The sequence below is a fragment of the Mustelus asterias genome, chromosome 9 (genome assembly GCF_964213995.1).
Source record: "Mustelus asterias chromosome 9, sMusAst1.hap1.1, whole genome shotgun sequence".
NCBI classification, from domain to species: domain Eukaryota; kingdom Metazoa; phylum Chordata; class Chondrichthyes; order Carcharhiniformes; family Triakidae; genus Mustelus; species Mustelus asterias.
In genome coordinates, this window is record NC_135809.1 from 112883226 (window position 1) to 112904265 (window position 21040).

A 21040-nucleotide genomic window follows, 5' to 3' on the forward strand; every position below is an offset into this window, starting at 1 on the left:
ATATCAGGCCTTTAACACAGTAAAACACCCAAAGGCACTTTACAGGATATGGAACATAAAAAACTCAATATGACCCCGAGCCACCGAAGGAAATATTTGGACAGGTGGCCAAAGGTTTGAATGAAGAGGTAGGTTTTAAAGAGTGTCTTAGAGGAGGAGAGGGGGGGGAGAGGTTTAGGGGAAGAAGTCCCAGAGCTTGGGGTCCAGGCAGCTGAAGACACGGCTGCAAAGGAAGGGAGGGATAGTACAAGAGGCTGGAATTGGAGAAACGCAGAATTTGATTAGAGTCTGGTGGCACTGAGGAGGCCTGTGGTGTCCCTTGAAAAAGAGCTATCTTGTTATTCCCACCCGCCAGCTTTATCCCGCTAACCCTACACATTTAGCCCCCTGCATGTCCCAATTACCTTTTGAAAGTCCCGATGGAGTTTGCTTCTTTTCAGTCATGCATTCCAGATCTTAATCCACACCTCTCAACCCACAGAACATGGACTGCAGAGATTCAAGAAGGCAGCTCACCACCACCTTCTCAAGGGCAACGAGGAATGGGCAATAAATGCTGGCCAGCCAGCGACACCCATGTCCCAAAAATGAATTTTTAAAAAAAAGAAGTTTCTCCTTATTTTCCACCTAGTTCCAGTTATTTTCAATCTATGAAATCTGACCACTGTTGCATTTGCCTGAGGGGAACAATTTCTCCCACTTGCTCTGTCCACATATTTTTTCAATACCTCTGTTGGATCTACCTTTGGCCTTTGCTCTAACTAGAACAACCCCAGCTTCTCCAGTCTCTCCATGCCACTGAAGCCCCTCATCCCTGGTGTCATTCTAGTAAATCCTGCTGCACCGTCTCCTTGCGAAAGTGTGGTGTCCAAAATTGCACATAATACTCCAGCTGATACCTAATCGAAGTATGTGAAATATGATTTCCTTATTTTTATGTTCAGTGCCCTTATTTACAAAATCCCAGGTGATTTTCTGAACCATCTCTGCCGCGTTCAAGGGTTTACACTCCAGGTCCCTCATTTCTTGCCTCGCACTTCTCAAAATAGGGATTTAGGTTATGGCAAAATACTGCGGATGCTGGAATCTGAAACAGAAACAGATTTTCCTGCTGGAAAATCTCAGCAGGTCTGAGAGCATCTGTGGAGAGAGAATAGAGCCAACATTTCAAGTCTGGATGACCCTTCGTCAGAACAGTGACCTGTCTGGTTCACTAATGCCCTTCAGGGAAGGAAATCTGCCGTCTTTACCTGGCCTGGCCTACATGTGGCTCCAGAGCCACAGCAATGGGATTGACGCTCGACTGCCCTTCAAGGGCAACTAGGGATGGGCAATAAATGCTGGCCAGCCAGGGACGCCCATGTCCCATGAATGAATTAAAAAGAAGAGTGATAACATAGGGCTGAAGGAGCTCATGGAGATGGGGAAGAATTAACCACGGAGCAATTGGAGGACGAGAATTTTAAAATCGCGGTGTTGCCAAACCGGAAGCCAGTGTAGGCTGGTGAGCACCGGGGTGATGGGTGAATGGGACTTGGTGTGGGTTATGGGTGGCAGAGGTTTGGATGAACTGCAGTTTGTTGAGGGGGGAGTAACACAAAAGTGCATTGGAATGAACTAGTGGTAATGACAGTATAGCTGGGGGGTTAGTTAACTTGGTGATTGACAGGGTACCCAAGTTTCAGTTTAACTTCCACTGCTCTCTATTTGAAACAAAGATAAGCAGTTGATAACTTCAGGGATTCACTGTTTAACATTTATTTCTTTCCCACAGAAAAGAGAAGGAATTCTGCAGTCTCGGCATATCCAAGAAGAAATCACTGGCAATACCGAGTATGTAAATGCAGTTGTTCTTCGGCCGCTCTGTAATCGAATACAGATGTAGTGCTTTTGAAACTTGATTTGCTACTCTGTGTTTTGTTAACTGCGTGAGGATCTCAGTAGTTTCTGCCACGGCCAAGGAAAATAGAGTTTGCCAGTATTCAAACTCTCTCGGCAAATCAAATCAAAACATCTCCGAGAGGAAAGCTGCTGAGAATGGATGTTTTGAAAGGTTTTCAGTAATTCCCAGAAAAAAGAACCGTCCCCGGAGCACTTCAGCAGGGTATTTTTAGGTTGTCTTTCAGATTGCTTCCTCCCCACCCCTCTCTCACCGTGCGATCATAAAAAGGGGGTGGCACGTTCTCCTCGCGAACAGAAGTTGGTTTATTTTAGTTGCGTTGATTTAAAAAGCAGAACTCGCTCTTCGTTTTCCTTTCGCTGGCTTGAGCCAGCATAAACTCCCAAGCCCGGGGAAAGAATTTGGCGGTGAACTGCTTACTTGAACTGCTGCCATAGGTACACCCACAGTGTTATTAGAGTGGGAGTTCCAGTATCTTCACAGATGAAGAAGGAATCACAATCTATGTGTAAGATGCATATTTGGTGTTTCTAGGAGACATTAGCCAGCCCCACCACTGTTGGAATCCATTCATCTAGACTTCGAGAAACTGGGATTGTTCTCCTTAAAAACACGATCAACATCCTGGATGCTACTGTTGGCTAGAAACTGAACTGGACCAGCCATATAAATACTGTGGCTACTAGAGTACATTAGTGGCTGGGAATTCTGTGACGAGTAAACCAACCCTTGACGCCCTAAAGCCGGTCCACCCTCTGCAACGCACAAGGTGTGTGACGGAACACTCCACTTGCCTGGGTTAAAGCAGCTCCAACAGTACTCCAACCAATACCATCCAAAAGAAAACCACCTGCTTGACTGGCAACCCATCCACTAGCTTTGAAATTCACTCCCACTGCCACCGACGCACAGGACTGGATTTTACATACCCACGTCCTGTGTGTTTTTGGCAGAAGTTGAGGGGGGGTGCTGGGGGCTCGTAAATTGAGGGGGGGAGGGGGGCTCGTAAATTCGGTTGGGTGCTCACCCCCCTACCTTCCCAGTCCCAAGAACTCGCCCCTGTAACATGGTAGGTGGGCAAGTGCAAACGTTGTGCCGCCTGCCCACCATCTGTAAATAAACAATGATGGATCAATTGAGCTTGTTAACAAGCCAATTGACCCCAATAATAAATCTCCCACACCATAATATGGTCTCGTACCTATGGTACGAGTGGAAAGACCATTTTTGCAAAAAGGTTTTTGAGGTGGGAGGAGAGCTATCTTCAGGGGGGATGCCATTTGTGCATTGGGGAAGCACCCCCTCCCAAAATCCCTTTATTCATCAGTCTGACAACAGAATACAGAGTGCTTTCAGTTAGCAGTCTACACGAGGAGCCCCAGAGGAACTGCCACTCCTGGTTAATTTCAAAGCTCCCTGATTGACCCATCAATTTGGCCCTTAATCAGGGAGTTCATATTCTAACAGGCCCACCTCAATTGCCTGATTCAAGTCTTTACAATAGTATCCCCCTTTCTTCCTAGTCACCTAGTCTCCAAACCCACCAGCCCCACCTCCCCTTGCTTGAGTTGACCTAACCCTCCTCACTAAATACCCTGGACTTGGCTCACTCCAGGATCGATTGGGCCTTCTACTTGGGAGTGCTTGTAGTTCCTGCGATGCCCACTAACGAGCGTTTCACACTGCTGGGACTGATGTAGCTTCCAGCCAATCCAATTTATCAGCAGATCCCAAGGGTGGGACTTCGTCCCCCGTGAGAGGCAGAAGTCCCACTTTCCACCAATTTAGCCCACCCACAGCATTTTATGACTGTGGGGCGGGCTAGCATGGAGCAAGTTGGTTTCCAGCCACCTTTCCTTGCGCTTGAGGAAGGGGGTAGCCATTGGCCCCGAACCCCTTGCCCACAGTGGCGGCCATGTATACCATATAGTTAAAGTTAATGTTGCCATAGTCCAAGATGACCACAGGCTGCTCTCCCCTTTTGAGGGGGAGATTTAACCTGAAGATCACCATATCTCAGGTGAGGGGCAAGGTTGAAAAGGTACCTTCATGGATAACCTCAGCTGGTTCAGGAATTGAACCCACACTGTTAGCATCTGTCCAGCCAACTGAGCTAAACTGAGGTGCACTGCAGCAACTCGCCAAGGCTCCTTCAACACCTTCTAAACCCATGACCTCTGCCATCTAGAAGGACTAGGGCAGCAGACACATGGGAACACTACCACCTGCAAGTTCCCCTCGAAGTCACCCAGAGAATGGTGAGCCTGTGGAATTCATTACCTCAAAGTAGTTGAGGTCAAAACATTGTATTCAAGAAATAGTTAGGTATATCTCTTGGGGCGAAGGGGATCAAAGGATTCAGGGGACAGGCAGGATCAGGCTATTGAGTTGGATGATTAGCCATGATCGTAATGAAGGGCGGAGCAGGCTCGAGGGGCTGAAAGGCCTACTTCTGGTCCTATTTTCTATGTTTCTATGCAAGTCACCAGCCTGACTTGGAAATATATCATCGTTCCTTCACTGTCACTGGGATCAGAATCCTGGAGCTCCCTTCTTTATGGCCCTGCGGGTGTACCTGACACTATGTGAACTGTAATAGTTCAAGAACAAAGCTCACCACCACCTTCTCGAGGATAATTAGGGATGGGAAACAAATGCAGGCTTAGCCAGTGATGCTCACATCCCATGGAAGAATAAAAAAATAAGTTTATAGGGAGATTTAATAGAGATATTCAAATTTCTGAAGGGTTTGGATTGAGTAAATAACTGGGAGAATTGGATAAATACTTGCAATGGAAAATTTGTAGGACGATGAATAAAGAGCAAGGCAATGGGAATAATTGGATGGAATTCTCTTGCAAAGAGCCGGTACATACTGAATATCCTCCTCCTGTGGTCTTATCTTATGGTTCAGCCAGCTGTCCCCTAAAGTAATTTAAAACAGCCCCAGACATAACAATTCAAGGGCAGTCTACTTCAATTGAAATATTTGGTGCTAATGACCAGGCCGCACACCTCAAAATGGGCATAGCAAGCCTACTAATGGCACCTCCGGTACTCTCCCTCACTTGTAGCTGACAGGCCACCTCCCTTTTAATATTGGAGAGGATTGACATGTATGAGCTTGGTTCATATATAGACCGTCTTCAAGGGTTGTACCAGTTTTAAGGACAAGAGGAAAATATTGAGCCACTAGAACCTGATCATCCATTCAATTGGATCATGACTGGTATCTATCTTGACTCCATTTACTCACCTTTGTTCCATGAGAAACAAAGATTTGAATTTATAGAACACTTTTCACAACTTCAGGACGTTACAATGTACTTTTCAGCCAATGGGGTATTTTTGGGGTATTTTTGAAGTCAGACCACTGTGGGAATGTAGGCAACGTGGCGGTTGATTGTCACACAGAAAAAACAGTGTGATGGCGCCCAGATAATCCGGCTTTTGGGATCTTGATTGAGGGATAAAGATTCTTGACACTGAAGAAGAGGAGGGGAGTTATCCCTGAAGTTGTGCCATGGGATCTCTTTTACATCAAGCTGAGAAAGGGGCAGGTCCTCAATGTGATGTTTCGTCTGAAAGATGACACCTCTGATGGTGCTGGACTCCCTCAGTATTACACTGGGTGTGCCAGACTGGATTTTGTGCTCCCAACATCTGGAATTGGATTTGATTCACAATCCTCAGACGCCCTGCTCCTGGTTCAATCTACATTAACACAAAACTCTTACCCAACAAGAGTCCATTATTCTTCCAGTTTTTAAAGTTTCAGGCCAAGCCAAACCACAACACTTGGATTCATTTGGGAGAAAGGAGCTGAATGCACTCCATCTCCTCTCAGTTAGTCACTGAATATTTTATAAAAAGAAGTAATTTTGCTGCTGCATCCAATGCTTCAGCTTGTTTCATCTTAATAAATACTTAATCAGTATTGGATTTATTTTGTTCCATTGGTTGCATTTCTGTTATTTTATGCTTCATGAAAGGCAGAGTCTAGATTTTGAAATGGGCTTTTAATTTAGTCTCCAGTCATCACTCGTCCTAGTCCCCTCTTTTATTTTCCCTTCCACTTTTCTGCAGACTTTCACCTCTTGAGCTGTGGATTCAAGTCCCAATCCAGTCCATAATTATTCTAACAATCCAGTGCAGTACTAAGGGACTGCTTATTATAAATCTGAAGTTTGTATGATCATTACATTCCGGACTCTCTCTTTAATTTACAATAAAATAGTGGAATGAAGGGTGTCATGTGACCTGTTCTGAATTCTACTCGACAACACGCTTGGGTGACTTGGCTGTTAAAGGGGGGCCCAGGCTGACTTACTGGGAAGAAGGTACAAGCCATTCACACCTGTAAGCAATGTTTCAGCCCTTTGACCCAACAATGATGAAGGATTTGATTTGATTTATTATTGTCACATATATTTACAGTGAAAAGCATTGTTTCTTGTGTGGGATAGAGACAAAGCATACCGTTCATAGAGAAGGAAACGAGAGAGTGCAGAATGTAGTGTTACTGTCATAGCTAGGGTGTAGAGAAAGATCAACTTAATGCAAGGTAAGTCCCTTCAAAAGTCTGACAGCAGCAGGGAATAAGCTGTTCTTGAGTCGGTTGGTACATGACCTCAGACTTTTGTATCTTTTTCCTGACGGGAGAAGGTGAAGAATGTCCGAGCTGTGTGGGAAGTGTAGACAGAGTCAATGGATGGGAGGCTGGTTCGTGTGATGGATTGGGCTACATTCACGACCTTTTGTAGTTCCTTGTGGTCTTGGGTAGAGCAGGAGCCATACCAAGCTGTGATACAACCAGAAAGAATGCTTTCTATGGTGCATCTTTAAAAGTTGGTGAGAGTCGTAGCTGACATGCCAAATTTCCTTAGTCTTCTGAGGAAGTAGGTGATGTAATGAATGGTGATATAGATCCATGTAAAGCTAATGTGTACTTTGGAACAGAATAATTATTCTGTACCCAGTTTCTAATGTATATGTATTATGTTTACTCACAGGGCTTTATCAGGGAGACATGGTAAGTGTACCACAAATTGCTGAATGGTGTTTGGGCTTTGCATGATGTTGTGTTTTTGACTCTTTCTTAGGTGTGTTCCTACTTTTTCTGTCATGATTGTCACTTTATTTTTTTTCCCATACAAGGCAGGGGATGGGTGGGGATTGTTCTCTGCCATATCCCCAGCATTGCAGCAAAGCAACTCAGAGGTCAGGAAATCCTGCCACGCAACTTCACTCCAAAGACAATGCTATGTGTGAACAATGCCGACTAGTCTTACTCATAAATTTTGAGGAAATCCGATATCGGATTTTAGAAATTCAAAGGGTGATCTCATTGAGGTGCTTAAAATGTAAACTAATTCAATAGGGAAGATACAGAGAAACTATTTCCTCTGGTGGGGGAGTCCAGAACAACGGCGCAGAACCTTTGAATTAGAATTAGGCAGTTAAGGGGTGATATGAAGAAGCACTTTTTCACAAAGGGCTGTGGAAATCATCTTGTCTCGGCCCATAACTCTGTAATTCCCTCCCTGAAACTCTCTGCCTCTCAACTCCTCCCTCCTTCTATGAGATACTGCCTAAAACCTAGCTGTTTAACCAAGATTTTTTAAATTCTCTCCTGGGATGTGAGTATTGTTGGCTAAGCCTAATTTTATTGTTCATCTCTAATTTTTGAGCTTGAGAAGGTGGCAGTGAGCTGCCTTCTTGAACTGCTGCAGTCCATGTGGTGTAGGCACACCCAAGTGTTTGGTCAACTGCCCTGATGTCTCCTTATCTGTTTCGGGGCCAGATTCTGCCTGATTAATGCTCCTGTGAAATGCCTTGAGTTGTTGTTGTTGGATGTTTCTGTTACAAAAGGGAGTTTTCTTTGTTCCGTGAGTTTATAATCCTGTCCGCACTCTCCCGTGTGTAACTCTCTTCAATCTCTTTCAGAACGGGATGCCTTTGACACTTTGTTTGATCATGCGCCAGACAAACTCAACGTTGTCAAAAAGGTTTGATATAATTTTGCCTGTTTTGTTCTGTGAACCATTGCGACCTTAGAATCCGATTTACAATCACGCCAAGGGCTGGTGCTGATTACTCCCTTAAAAAAAAATACTGTTAAATAATTTGGTGAAAATATGCAACAGATGCAGGTCTTTTTATTTTCATGGTGTGCTCTGAGTGCTGGACATGATTGACAGGGGAGGGGAGAATGCAGGTGCAAATGTGGAAATTAGGCTCTTGAATCCCGGAGAATTCGGTCCTATTTATCTCTGTATTTCTCACTCAGTGGTTTGCCCGTTCCTTTGAATTTGGATGCAAGTGGAGTTAAATAATCGGTTTTGACAGGAAATCGTATCAAAATCACCGAGCTTGATCCTACTCTCTAATGTAGACCAGCACACACGTGCTCACTTGCGCGCACATGCAAGCAGGTGCGCGTGCGAATGCTCAATTATTCCGTGTATTGCCACATATCCACTCATCATAGAAACCCTACAGTGCAGAAACAGGCCATTCGGCCCATCGAGTCTGCACCGACCACAATCCCACCCAGGCCCTACCCCCATATCCCTACACATTTACCCGCTAATCCCTCTAATCTACACATCTCAGGACACTAAGGGGCAATTTTAGCATGGCCAGTCAACCTAACCCGCACATCTTTGGACTGTGGGAGGAAACCGGAGCACCCGGAGGAAACCCACGCAGACACGAGGAGAATGTGCAAACTCCACACAGACAGTGACCCAAGCCGGGAATTGAACCCAGGTCCCTGGAGCTGTGAAGCAGCAGTGCTAACCACTGTGCTACCGTGCCGCCTCACTCATGCAGGCACTAACATGCAAGGGCTCATGCGCGCATGGGTGAATGCACGTGCTCATGTATATGCAGGCAGGCTCACATTATTTTAGAGCAGGGATTGTTAATTAGTGGATAGTCCTTCGCCCAAGCCTGAGGTGGTACTGTAGCACTAACATTAGGGATGTTCACTGGCCCAGTACAGGTTTTAATAGGCAGATGCTATGAGTTCAAATCCCATCTTTGCAATTTGAACATTTGAATTTAGTTTTTAAATCTGGAAGTAAAAAGCAGGGAATCAGTTAAAACGACCAGGAAGCTGTCATTGGATTATTATAAAAATGGATTAATTCATTTCCTAATATTACCCTTACCAGGCCCATGTCTACATGTAGACACTACATTCTGCACCCTCTCCTTTCCTTCTCCCTAAGTACTCAATGAACAGTATGCTTTGTCTGTATAACATGCCAGAAACAATACTTTTCACTGTATCCCAATACATGTGACAATAATAAATCAAATCAAATAAAGGTTCTGGATCCACAGCAATGTGGTTGATTTTCATTGAAGTGACCCAGTAAATCTTTCAATTGTAGCAAATCTATTGCCAGGGTTTCAGGAAGATAACTCGCCACCACCATCTCAGGGCAACTGATGGGCAACCAATACCCGCCCTCGTCAGCAGTGCAACATCCCAACAATTAATGTTCACAAAATTCCTGAATTGGGCTGCTAATTTTTTTTTTTATAAAAACCTTCTGCTTATACTTCACCTTTTGATCTTGGGATGTGCCAAAGTACCTTTACAATCAACTACACCCTTTTGAAACATACTCATTATTGTATTGCAGGGAAACATAATGTTTGCACACAGCAAGACCCCACAAGTAGCAATGTGATATTGACCAGGTCTTTTTTTTTTTAGGTGCTAGTTGGGGGGATAAATATTGACCAGGCCACAAATATGCAGCCTGGGAGGCACTGGATTCCTCTGTCTTTGCCAGTCCTGTCCATCTCCAATATTGAGCCGCACTAGAGGCTGGGGTTTCATGTTGTGCATCAGTACTCAGTAAATTGCCGTCGGGATTAAAAGAGAGTGGGCAGAGCTGCATGTTTTTGAAATTGTTTGTTTTCCACCTGCAGACTCTGATCACATTTGTAAATAAACATCTGAACAAATTAAACCTGGAAGTTACAGAACTAGAGACACAGGTAAGTGGAATGTTGAACTTGCAGGGCAGATCGTGGTTGAGCAAGAGGGCACACAGGAGAGATGTTGGATGATAGCATGTGCTTGAGGGGCCAAATGACCACCTCCTTTATTGAGAGAAGCGTTGTATTCTGGCAAAACCCATCACCTCTGACTTAGGACATGGCTACCATGGAATCCAGGTATAAGGGGAAAAATCATGGACCCTGGTCCTTCTGTTTCTGGGCCCCTTATTCTCCCTTCTCTACTCTAACCTTCCTCTTCAATCATGCATGATTCACCAATCATCACAGAAAGGTGCGAGTAAAAAGATAACATCCAGGGTGTAGAGCCAGGTTTTGAGGGGCTGATGCTCTATGAAAATGTATTGGTCATATGATTTCCAAATCAACTATTACATTATTTACCTAACCATTTCAGTCCCCAAGCATCGGTAAAACTATACTTTTTAAGTGAAATATATTAGTAGTGGCATTTCATTTTGAACTATGTGGTATTTTAAATTTAGTTAGTTAGTTAGCATAGCTAGAATTTCATTGTGCAACAGTTTAATTATTTAATTCAAATCTATTAAAAACGGAAATTACCGAAAACTTTACTAATTTCTAACTGGGGGCTGTAGAGGGAACTCTCCTTTTCTTGATTTATATTAATAATCTAGACCTGAGTGTATAGGGCACAGTTTCAATATTTGAAGATTATGCAAGACTTGGCATACTGTGAACTGTAAGAAGGATAATATTAGACTTCAAGAGCATAAAGACAGACTGGTGGATTGGGTAGACACAAGGCAGATAAAATTTAACATAGAGAAGTGTGAAGTGATACATTTTGGTCAGAAGAAAGGGGAGGGATGGCATTTAAAATATACAGTACAATTCTAAAGGAGATGCAGGAGCAGTGGGATCATAGTATATATGTCCATGAATCATTGAAAGTGGCAGGACAAATTATACTGAATCCCGCATTTTATACATGTTTTCTAAGTAAGGGCACAGCAAACAAGTTATGAACCTTCATTCAAACACTCTTTCAGCCTCAAGTGAAGTATTTGAAGGTTTTGGGAAGATGCAGAAAGTATATACAAGAATGGTTCCAAGGATGAGGGACTTCAGTTATGTAGGTAGACTGGAGAAGCTGGGCTGTTCTCCTTGGAGAAGAGAAGATTGGGAGGAGATTTGTTAGACATGTTCAAAATCATGAGTCGTCTGGATCGAGAAAATGGGAGAAACTATTCCCGTTATCAGAAGGTCGAGAACCCTTGCGTGATTTACAAAAGAGCCAGGGGATGACATGAAACAGTTCTTTATGCAACACATTTAGATTTGGAATGAGATTGAAATGAGATTTGAATCTCTCCAAGTGTGTCGTGGAGATGGATTCAATCATGCTTTTCAAAAGGGAACTGGGTGATTATTTGAAGGGAAAAGATTTCACAGAAGTATTATGGCGCAGAAGGAGGCCATTTAGCCCATTGTGTCTGGGCCAGCTCTCCAGATGAGCATCATAGCTTCGTGTCACTGCCTGCCTTTTCCCCTGCACACTGTTTCTATTCAAGTAATCTTCTAATGCCTTCTGGAATACCTGGACTGAACTTGCCTCCACCACACTTCCAAACAGTGCATTCCAAACCCAAAGCACTCGTTGTGTGGAAAAGCTTTTCTCACATCACATTTGCTTTTTTTTGCGAATCACCTCAAATCTGTGCCCTCTCATTCTTGATCCTTTCATGAGCAGGAACAATTTTTCCCTATTTACCCTCTCCAGTCCTCTTGTGATTTTGAACATCTCTATCAAAACTAGTTGGGTATGATGTTTATCGTCTAGTAATTCTCAGGTCTTGAAAGAGTCAATTGATTGAATTAAAATGACATTCTTGAGATGTGGGCATCACTGGCAAGTCTTGCATTTATATCTCATCCCTAGATTCCCCTTGAGAAATTGATGATGGGTGAGATGTCTCCTTGAACTGTTGTGGTCGATGTGGCGATGATGGTCCCATATTGGAAAGTTCATCATTCAATCTTTCCTTGACCTGTGTGCATATTAACATCTCGACTAAATTCTCCTTTACAGTTTGCTGATGGTGTCTATCTGGTGCTGCTAATGGGCCTCGTCGGGAACTATTTTATACCTTTGCACAATTTCTTTCTCACCCCAGATAGTTTTGAACACAAGGTAAATATTTGATTGATTGCACATGCTTTTTGTTTCTTGTGATGAGCTAAATGCAAGAGATCTGGAACTGAATTAAGGTTATGAGCTCCTCTGGTTCTGAAAATTCCCCAGTCCATCCAAAACCCAAACACTTGTTGCCTTTTTGCCCATCCAGGCAATGGAACTGAGTTGCAAAAACGTAAGAAATAGGAACAAGAATAGTCCACACGGACTCTTGAGTCTGTCCCACTATTGAATAAGATGACCCCTGATGTTGCCCCTCAACTCCACTTCCTGCTCCATTATACAATCCCTTTATTTCCTTAATGCCCAAACTTCGATTAACCTCAGCCTTGAAGAGGCAGAGCACGGTCCATGCTTATCCTTGTCGCAAATGTCCAACTCTGCGTTCACCCAGGTGTGTTCTGACTCCATTGGAGAAGGGCATAAAATATATACGCTGTCATGTTCTCCGTCACACTCTACAGTGTCACAGATGTGGAGTTACAGATGAGCAAGAGAGCCAGTCATGGCGGATTCTTCGAACTGGGAATCTGAAATTCAAGCTAAACACCAGTGATCAACATCAATGCTGGAGAGAGCTAATGCTTCATAAATACATGTCAATTGTATGATACAGCAGCATGTAACACATGTTGTAGCGTGAAATTATTTCACTTTTGATACCTATTTAAATCAGAACACAAAGCATGAACCAGAATACACAACATCCCTCATTCGCTTCAGTCGTGGCCTAAAATAGATTGAAGAGCCAAGTTGGTTGCATTGCCGAGACTGAAAGTAAAATCTACTGTGTACCAAAGCCTACCTATTTCTTCAAGTTATGTTTTCCCAACTCTCTTCAACAGGTCCATAATGTGTCCTTTGCATTCGAGCTGATGCAGGATGGAGGTTTAGAGAAACCAAAGCCTCGATCTGAAGGTATGTATGAGGTGGAGATGCCAGCGTTGGACTGAGATGGGCACAGTGAGCAGTCTCTCAACACCAGGCTGAAGTCCAACAGGTTTATTTGGAATCACAAGCTTTCAGAGTGCTTCAGGACTTCAACCTGGTGTTGTGAGACTTCTTACTGAAGGTATGTTGTACATCATTTATGATGATTTTCAAGACTTATAATCTATGAACATCATATTAGCAATGTAAGAAAAAAGTTTACACAGTGAGTTGTTGCTATCTGGAATACTCTGGCAGAAAGAGTTGTGGAAGCATTTTCAATACTATGAGGGGATTGGATATGTACTTTAAGGGGAAAGCTTTCATGATGGGGAAAACTTTTCATGAACATAATGAATGGCGGAGCAAGCTCGGAGGGCCGAAGGGCCTTTAAGTTTCTATGTTTTGATCGCAACGGCGAAAGAGCATGGAATGGGACTAATTGGATAGCACTTTCAAAGTGCCAGTAAGTACAATGGGCCAAATGGCCACCTTATTCTGCGCTGTATCATTCCACAATTCTACTTAACTGTTAGAGCAAGTCAACTGCCTAATTAGTCTTCTCATTGTTTTATCTCTGAGACTTTGCGTGGGTACAAAATAAAGGAGATTAAAATGATTAAATTATGAGTCAGGTTGCAGGATGTCAGCTAAATATGGTGCCCAATTGTATTCACAACCAAGACAGAGCTTAGAAAGCATTCGTGGAAGGGTTTTTACTGGTAATATCAAAGTTACAATATATCCTAATTAATACCCATCACTCCACTTTTAAAGCTTTTTGGCATTTACCCGAGACCATGGAGAAATTGGACAAAGCTTTCCTGTTGCCCCAGTCCTAAATTTTTTCCATATTCCTCTTCTCTCCACCCTGCCCGGTGATCCCATACACAACACCACAATAGGCACCGTTCCCACATATGAAAGGTGGAGGAGCACCAGCTTCTTTGACACTTATGCCAACATAGCTCTGCACCCAACCATCAAAAGACCTGTGTCAGTTCCAGGGTTGGAACCAGAATGGTACAGTTGAGAGAAAGGCCATTCAGCCCATTATACCTGTTCTGGCCTCCATTGAACCGCTTTCTCTGTTGCCAGCCCTTTTTTAAAATTGTTCCTTAGACGTGGCCTTTCTTTTTTTATACCCCATGAGAAGTTTTTAAGATGGCACTGTAGTGTAGTGAGCTGTATTACTGGACGAATAACCCCACAATGAGAATGGGGGGGAAGGGCACATCCTGATGGTTTTAAAATGATCCTCAACTTCCTGGTAGCAGTGATCAGAGAGTCATTGTATTCTGGTAAAGCAGTAGTTTTCTTTTAAGATGTTTCCTGCCAATATTAACGCTGGGGTCTTCTGCAAGTTTTGAAATGGCTCTTGCCTTAGTTTCTGCTAAAGGTCAAAGAAGTGAAGAGTGAAAACCATATTTTATCAGTGTACAGTGGTCAGTTATATGTAGAATTTCATAGAATCCCTACAGTACGGAAGGAAGCCATTTGGCCCATCGAGTCTGTACCAACCATAATCCCACCCAGGCCCTATTCCCGTAACCCCACACATTTACCCTGCTAATCCCCGTGACACTAGGGTCAATTTAGCATGGCCAATTAACCTAACCTGCACATCATTCAGACTGTGGGAGGAAACCGGAACACCGGAGGAAACCCACGCAAACACGGGGAGAAAGAGCAAACACAGTGACCGAGGCCGGAATTGAACCTGGGTCTCTGACACTGTGAGACAGCAGTGCTAATCACTGTGCCGTCCTTTGCCAGTAGGTCAACAAAGCTGGCAGTAAGAGGAGCTTGAGGATGGATTTTTTTATAAAAAAGGTGGCACAGTGGTTAGCACTGTTGCCTCACAGCTCCAGGGATCTGGGTTCAATTCTGGCCTTGGGTGACTGTGTGGAGTTTGCAAATTCTCCCCGTGTCTGCGTGGGTTTCCTCGGGTGTTCCGGCTTCCTCCCACAATCCAAAGATGTGCAGGTTAGGTGGATTGGCCATGCTAAATTGCCCCTTCATGTCCCAAGATGTGTCGGCTAGGAGGATTAGTGAGGTAAAAACGTGGGGTTGCGGAAATAGGGCCTGGGTAAAGATGCTCATGATGTGGAGATGCCGGAGTTGGATTGGGGTGAACACAGTAAGAAGTCTCACAACACCAGGTTAAAGTCCAACAGGTTTATTTGGTAGCAAATACCATAAGCTTTCAGAGCGCTGCTCCTTCGTCAGATGGAGTGGAAATGTGCTCTCAAACAAGTGCACAGAGACACAAAATCAAGTTACAGAATACTGATTAGAATGCGAATCCCGACAGCCAGCCAGGTCTTAAAGGTACAGACAAGGTGGGTGGAGGGAGCATTAAACACAAGTTAAAGAGATGTGTATTGTCTCCAGACAGAACAGCCTGCAAGTCCAGGAGGCAAGCTGTGGGGGTTACTGATAATGTGACATAAATCCAACATCCCGGTTTAGGCCGTCCTCATGTGTGTAGAACTTGGCTATCCGTTTCTGCTCAGCGACTCTGCACTGTCGTGTGTCGTGAAGTTGCCCCACTACCAAAATAGACCCCATCAGTCTCGCAGCAGACACAGAGGAATTCATCAGGCGAATGAGGCTGCGGGAGTTGTTCCACAAACCCCAAGAGGCCAACAGCGAACACAATGAGACAGCCAATGAACCGGAACAGCCAACAGAGAGATCCGCAGTGCAACCGAAGAGGAAAGAGTCGAATTGGACTCCTCCGGAAGGCCGCTGCCCTCGACTTGACATGTATGCCCAAGCCATCAGGAGGTTCGTCAACACCAAATTCATCAGCCACACTCACAAGACAGCCCCGAACATCACCCGAGCACAACGCAACGCCATCCACGCTCTCAAGACCAACCGCAACATTGTCATCAAACCAGCAGACAAAGGAGGGGCCATCGTCATACTGAACAGAACGGATTACTGCAAAGAAGTGTACCGACAACTGAACAACGAGGAACACTGCAGACAGTTACCCACAGATCCGACCAAAGAACACACCCGTCAACTCAACACTCTGATCAAAACCTTTGATCCGGACTTTCAAAACACCCTCCGTGCTCTCCTCCAACGTACTCTACTGCCTCCCAAAGATACACAAGGCAAACACACCCGGCCATCCCATCGTTTCAGGAAATGGAACCCTGTGCGAGAACCTCTCCGGCTATGTCGAGGGCATCTTGAAACCCATTGTACAAAGAACCCCCAGCTTTTGTCGCGACACTACGGACTTCCTACAGAAACTCAACACACATGGAGCAGTTGAACCAGGAGCACTCCTCGTCACAATGGATGTCTCGGCACTCTACACCAGCATCCCCCACGATGATGGCATTGCTGCAACAGCCTCAGTACTCAATGTCGTCAACTGCCAGTTTCCAGATGCAATTTTACAACTCATCCGCTTCATCCTGGACCACAATGTCTTCACCTTCAACAACCAGTTCTTTATCCAGACACACGGAACAGCCATGGGGACCAAATCCGCACCTCAAAATGCCAACATCTTCATGCACAGGTTCGAACAAGACTTCTTCACCGCACAGGACCTTCAACCGATGCTATACACTAGATACATCGATGATATTTTCTTCCTTTGGAGTCATGGTGAGCAATCACTGAAACAACTATATGATGACATCAACAAGTTCCATCCCACCATCAGACTCACCATGGACTACTCTCCGGAATCGGTTGCATTCTTGGACACACGCATCTCCATTAAGGATAGTCACCTCAGCACCTCACTGTACCGCAAGCCCACGGATAACCTCATGATGCTCCACTTCTCCAGCTTCCATCCTAAACACGTTAAAGAAGCCATCCCCTACGGACAAGCCCTCCGAATACACAGGATCTGCTCGGATGAGGAGGATCGCAACAGACACCTCTAGACGCTGAAAGATGCCCTCATAAGAACAGGATATGGCGCTCGACTCATCAATCAACAGTTCCGACGCGCCACAGCGAAAAACCGCACCGACCTCCTCAGAAGACAAACACGGGACACGGTGGACAGAGTACCCTTCGTCGTCCAGTACTTCCCCGGAGCGGAGAAGCTATGGCATCTCCTCTGGAGCCTTCAACATGTCATTGATGAAGACGAACATCTCGCCAAGGCCATCCCCACACCCCCACTTCTTGCCTTCAAACAACCGCACAACCTCAAACAGACCATTGTCCGCAGCAAACTACCCAGCCTTCAGGAGAACAGTGACCACAACACCACACAACCCTGCCACAGCAACCTCTGCAAGACGTGCCGGATCATCGACACGGATGCCATCATCTCACGTGAGAACACCATCTACCAGGTACACGGTACCTACTCTTGCAACTCGGCCAACATTGTCTACCTGATACGCTGCAGGAAAGGATGTCCCGAGGCATGGTACGTTGGGGAAACCATGCAGACGCTACGACAACGGATGAATGAACACCGCTCGACAATCACCAGGCAAGACTGTTCTCTTCCTGTGACGGAGCACTTCAGCAGTCACGGGCATTCAGCCTCTGATCTTCAGGTAAACGTTCTCCAAGGCGGCCTTCACGACACACGACAGCGCAGAGTCACTGAGCAGAAACTGATAGCCAAGTTCCGCACACATGAGGACGGCCTAAACCGGGATGTTGGATTTATGTCACATTATCAGTAACCCCCACAGCTTGCCTCCTGGACTTGCAGGCTGTTCTGTCTGGAGACAATACACATCTCTTTAACTTGTGTTTAATGCTCCCTCCACCCACATTGTCTGTACCTTTAAGACCTGGCTGGCTGTAGGGATTTGCATTCTAATCAGTATTCTGTAACTTGACTTTGTGTCTCTGTGCACTCTTTGAGAGCACATTTCCACTCCATCTGACGAAGGAGCAGCGCTCCGAAAGCTTATGGTATTTGCTACCAAATAAACCTGTTGGACTTTAACCTGGTGTTGTGAGACTTCTTATTGTGTAAAGATGCTCTGTCAGAGTCGGTGCAGGCTCAATGCACTGAATGGCCTCTTCTGCACTGTAGGGATTCTATCCTAAATGTAAAGGTTCAAATCAGCACAGAGATCAGTATTTGACGAATGCAGCCTTGAGCTCAGTGCCCATCAGTCTAGGCTGACTTGTGTCAGAGAAATGCTATGATCTGGAATGCGCTGCCTGTAATGGTGGTGGAAACAAATTCAATCCCAATTTTCAAAAGGCTATTATGCGTATGCTTGAAGGGGAAAAATTCACATGGCTGTAGGGAAAAGAACAGAGGGGAGTGGGGCTAATTGGATAGCTCTTTCAAACAGCCCACACAGCCTCCTCGGAACCGTACAGCACAGAAAGATTATAAAAATACATTTTAAGCAAAACAATGCATTGTCTCTTGCAGATATCGTGAACTGTGACCTGAAGTCTACCCTACGCGTACTCTACAATCTGTTTACCAAATACAGGAACGTAGACTAACCTGAAGGCAGCTGGCTCTCCCCAAGAGCCTGACTAAGATCAACACCCATTACATTTACAGGAGCCCTGGCCAGGCGATGGGCTGAACTGCCAATCACTGTCTTGTTTGTAACATTCGTACAGCGATATTTGAAGATTTTTGTTGGTTACAAAGATCATTGTTACTCCTTTATAAGAAAATATATAAAAAGCACTTGAATTACAAAGACCAGAATCATATTGAACTTCGTGAACTCCAGTACTTTGAAGGTTAAGTTGCCATTGCATTCTGATATTAAGTGGAATTCGATTAATGTGGAACGCAGCATTGGAGTTTTCCAAAGATGCCTGTGTCACAAATACCAAAGAGCTGTTGTTGATTTGAAGAGTTTCCCAGACTTAGTTTCACAGCCAATATTCCAAAATTGCTATTATTCGGTGAAATTAATGTTGCTGTTTATGTTTAAAATAAGTATTGAGCCCTAAGGTACAAACAGGCTGGGGTAGAATTCTATGGGGGAAAATGTACCCACACCAGAATCTGCTTGCTCTTAATCTTAAAGAGCTAATCAAATTGCTTTCCTGTTACTAAAGCTTTAAATGTGTGAGAATTTACAATGATCACATGGATAGCTTGAACATTCATTGATTTTTTTTTTTTAATGTTTTTTAACCGGTAATCATGTTGCATACAAGGCCATGGCAGTGGAGTCTTTATGGATCTGGGTTTTGTCATGAGTTTAAATCCCATTGATATAAATTGAAAAACTGAATTTGATAAACCTGGTGTTCGGCCAACAGAAAGAAAAGTGACCATAAAATCTGTCGGATTTATATAAAATATAACATGTCCCTCAGGAAAGGGAACCTGCCGTCCTCACCCTAGTGTGGCCTACGTGACTCCCAGTTGCACATTCCAGCTGACGCTCTGAAGTGGCCTAGAAACCCCACCAGTTTGAGGGACTAGATATGGACAATAAATGCCCAAGCCACCATCTTGGGGACTCCTGTCAAAATATTGATATACCTAGAAACTATTTCAAATATTGACACATACTCTTGGGGACCCCCAACAAAAATTGACGTACTCTCTTGGGGTAGCTTCAAATATTGATGCACTGGGTGACCCGGTCAACTTTTGACACAGTCCTGGGAATCTTGGGGATATGAGCTACATTTATGATATTGTAGAAAATAATGTTGTTTCATTCATCTAAAACTGAAGGAGTAACATGCAAGTAAGTAATCAAATACCAAAATATGACCAGTCAAATAAAGATCTAATAACCGCAACAACCTCCTCCCAAGTCCTGCTTCTGTGCAGTGCATTAATACAAATTAGATTATAACAATGAAGAAGTTATAATGCAATTATATTGGCCCTTGGTGAGATGACACCTGGAGTTCTATGTATAGCCCATATTTGTCCGACAAGGAGTGCAACAAAAACTTCCAAAACTGATTTCTGGGATGAAGGGATTGTCCGATGAAAAGAGTTTGATTGAGCAGTCATCCCTAGAGTTTGAAAGAATGAGAGGCAACCTCATTGGCACGTAGAAACTTCTCAATGGCTTGACAAGGGTGGATGCTACAAGGTTGTTGTCCTTGGCTGGGGATCTAGAACTTGGGATCACAAACCCAGAATAAGGGGTTGCCCATTTAGGACTGAGACAAGAAGAGTCTTCATTCAAAGGGTTTAGAATTCTCCGTCCTGGAGAGCTGTGTATATTCAAGATGGAGATTTTGGGGTATAAAGGGAATTGAGGGATATGTGAGGTAGAAGAACAGCCCTGAGGCTAATAATGGTGGGGCAGGTCCTTGGGGCTGAAAGACCTATTCCTGCTCCTATTTCTTATCTTCTAAGATACTGACCTGGTAAAACTTGGGAAATTTGAATTATTATTGTGAAATAATCTGAATGTCGTGTGATTCACAACATTTGTCAAACTCCACATAGTACATCAGAGGAGAGAAGAGACAAGAAAACATTTTTACATGGAGAGTTGTTATGATCTGGAATGCACTGCCTTAAATGGAGGTGAAACCAGACTCAATAGTAACTTTACAAAGAGAATTGGATTTATACTTGGGTAGAATTACATTGCATTTACAGCAGAGAAAAAGACCATTCGGTCTAGCTGGTCTATGCTGGTGCTATGTTCCATATGAGCCTCCTCCCATGTCTACTTCATCTAATCCCATCAGCTTTAATCTCCCATTAATCTTTCTGTTTCTTTCTCCCTCATGTGTTTACCTCATTTACCCTTAAATGCATCTACGCTATTCACCTCAGTCTGGTAATGTGGCATTGAATTTCGCAGATTAATTGGATACCTCTTTCAAAGAGCTGGCACAGGCATGATGGGCTGAATGGACTCTGTGCTTTAAGATCCCATCATGCCAGATAACAATAGTTTCTATTCAGATTTTTTCCAAGTTTGTGTGTCCCTCTGCCCAAAAGAAAACTGAGCACAGGCCAGACAAAATCGTGGAAGCATGAACAGAGCAAGTTGCTTCACGCATGCCCCTTGCCTTCACCGATTTTACTGATGGTCTCAAGGTAGTCA

At 44.2% G+C, this 21040-nt stretch overlaps 1 protein-coding gene across 1 annotated transcript in view; it reads left to right on the top strand.

Annotated features, from left to right (window-relative positions):
• parvaa (parvin, alpha a) overlaps positions 1-19764 on the top strand; it is a 94063-nt gene extending 74299 nt beyond the window's left edge. Inside the window, exons 7-13 of the mRNA XM_078220876.1 lie at positions 1775-1833; positions 6913-6932; positions 7847-7908; positions 9848-9916; positions 11991-12092; positions 12941-13013; positions 18418-19764. Of these exons, the coding sequence (XP_078077002.1) occupies positions 1775-1833; positions 6913-6932; positions 7847-7908; positions 9848-9916; positions 11991-12092; positions 12941-13013; positions 18418-18494 (462 nt within the window). The 3' untranslated portion in view covers positions 18495-19764. The remainder of the gene's footprint in view (positions 1-1774; positions 1834-6912; positions 6933-7846; positions 7909-9847; positions 9917-11990; positions 12093-12940; positions 13014-18417) is intronic.
• The last annotated feature ends 1276 nt before the right edge of the window (positions 19765-21040 follow it).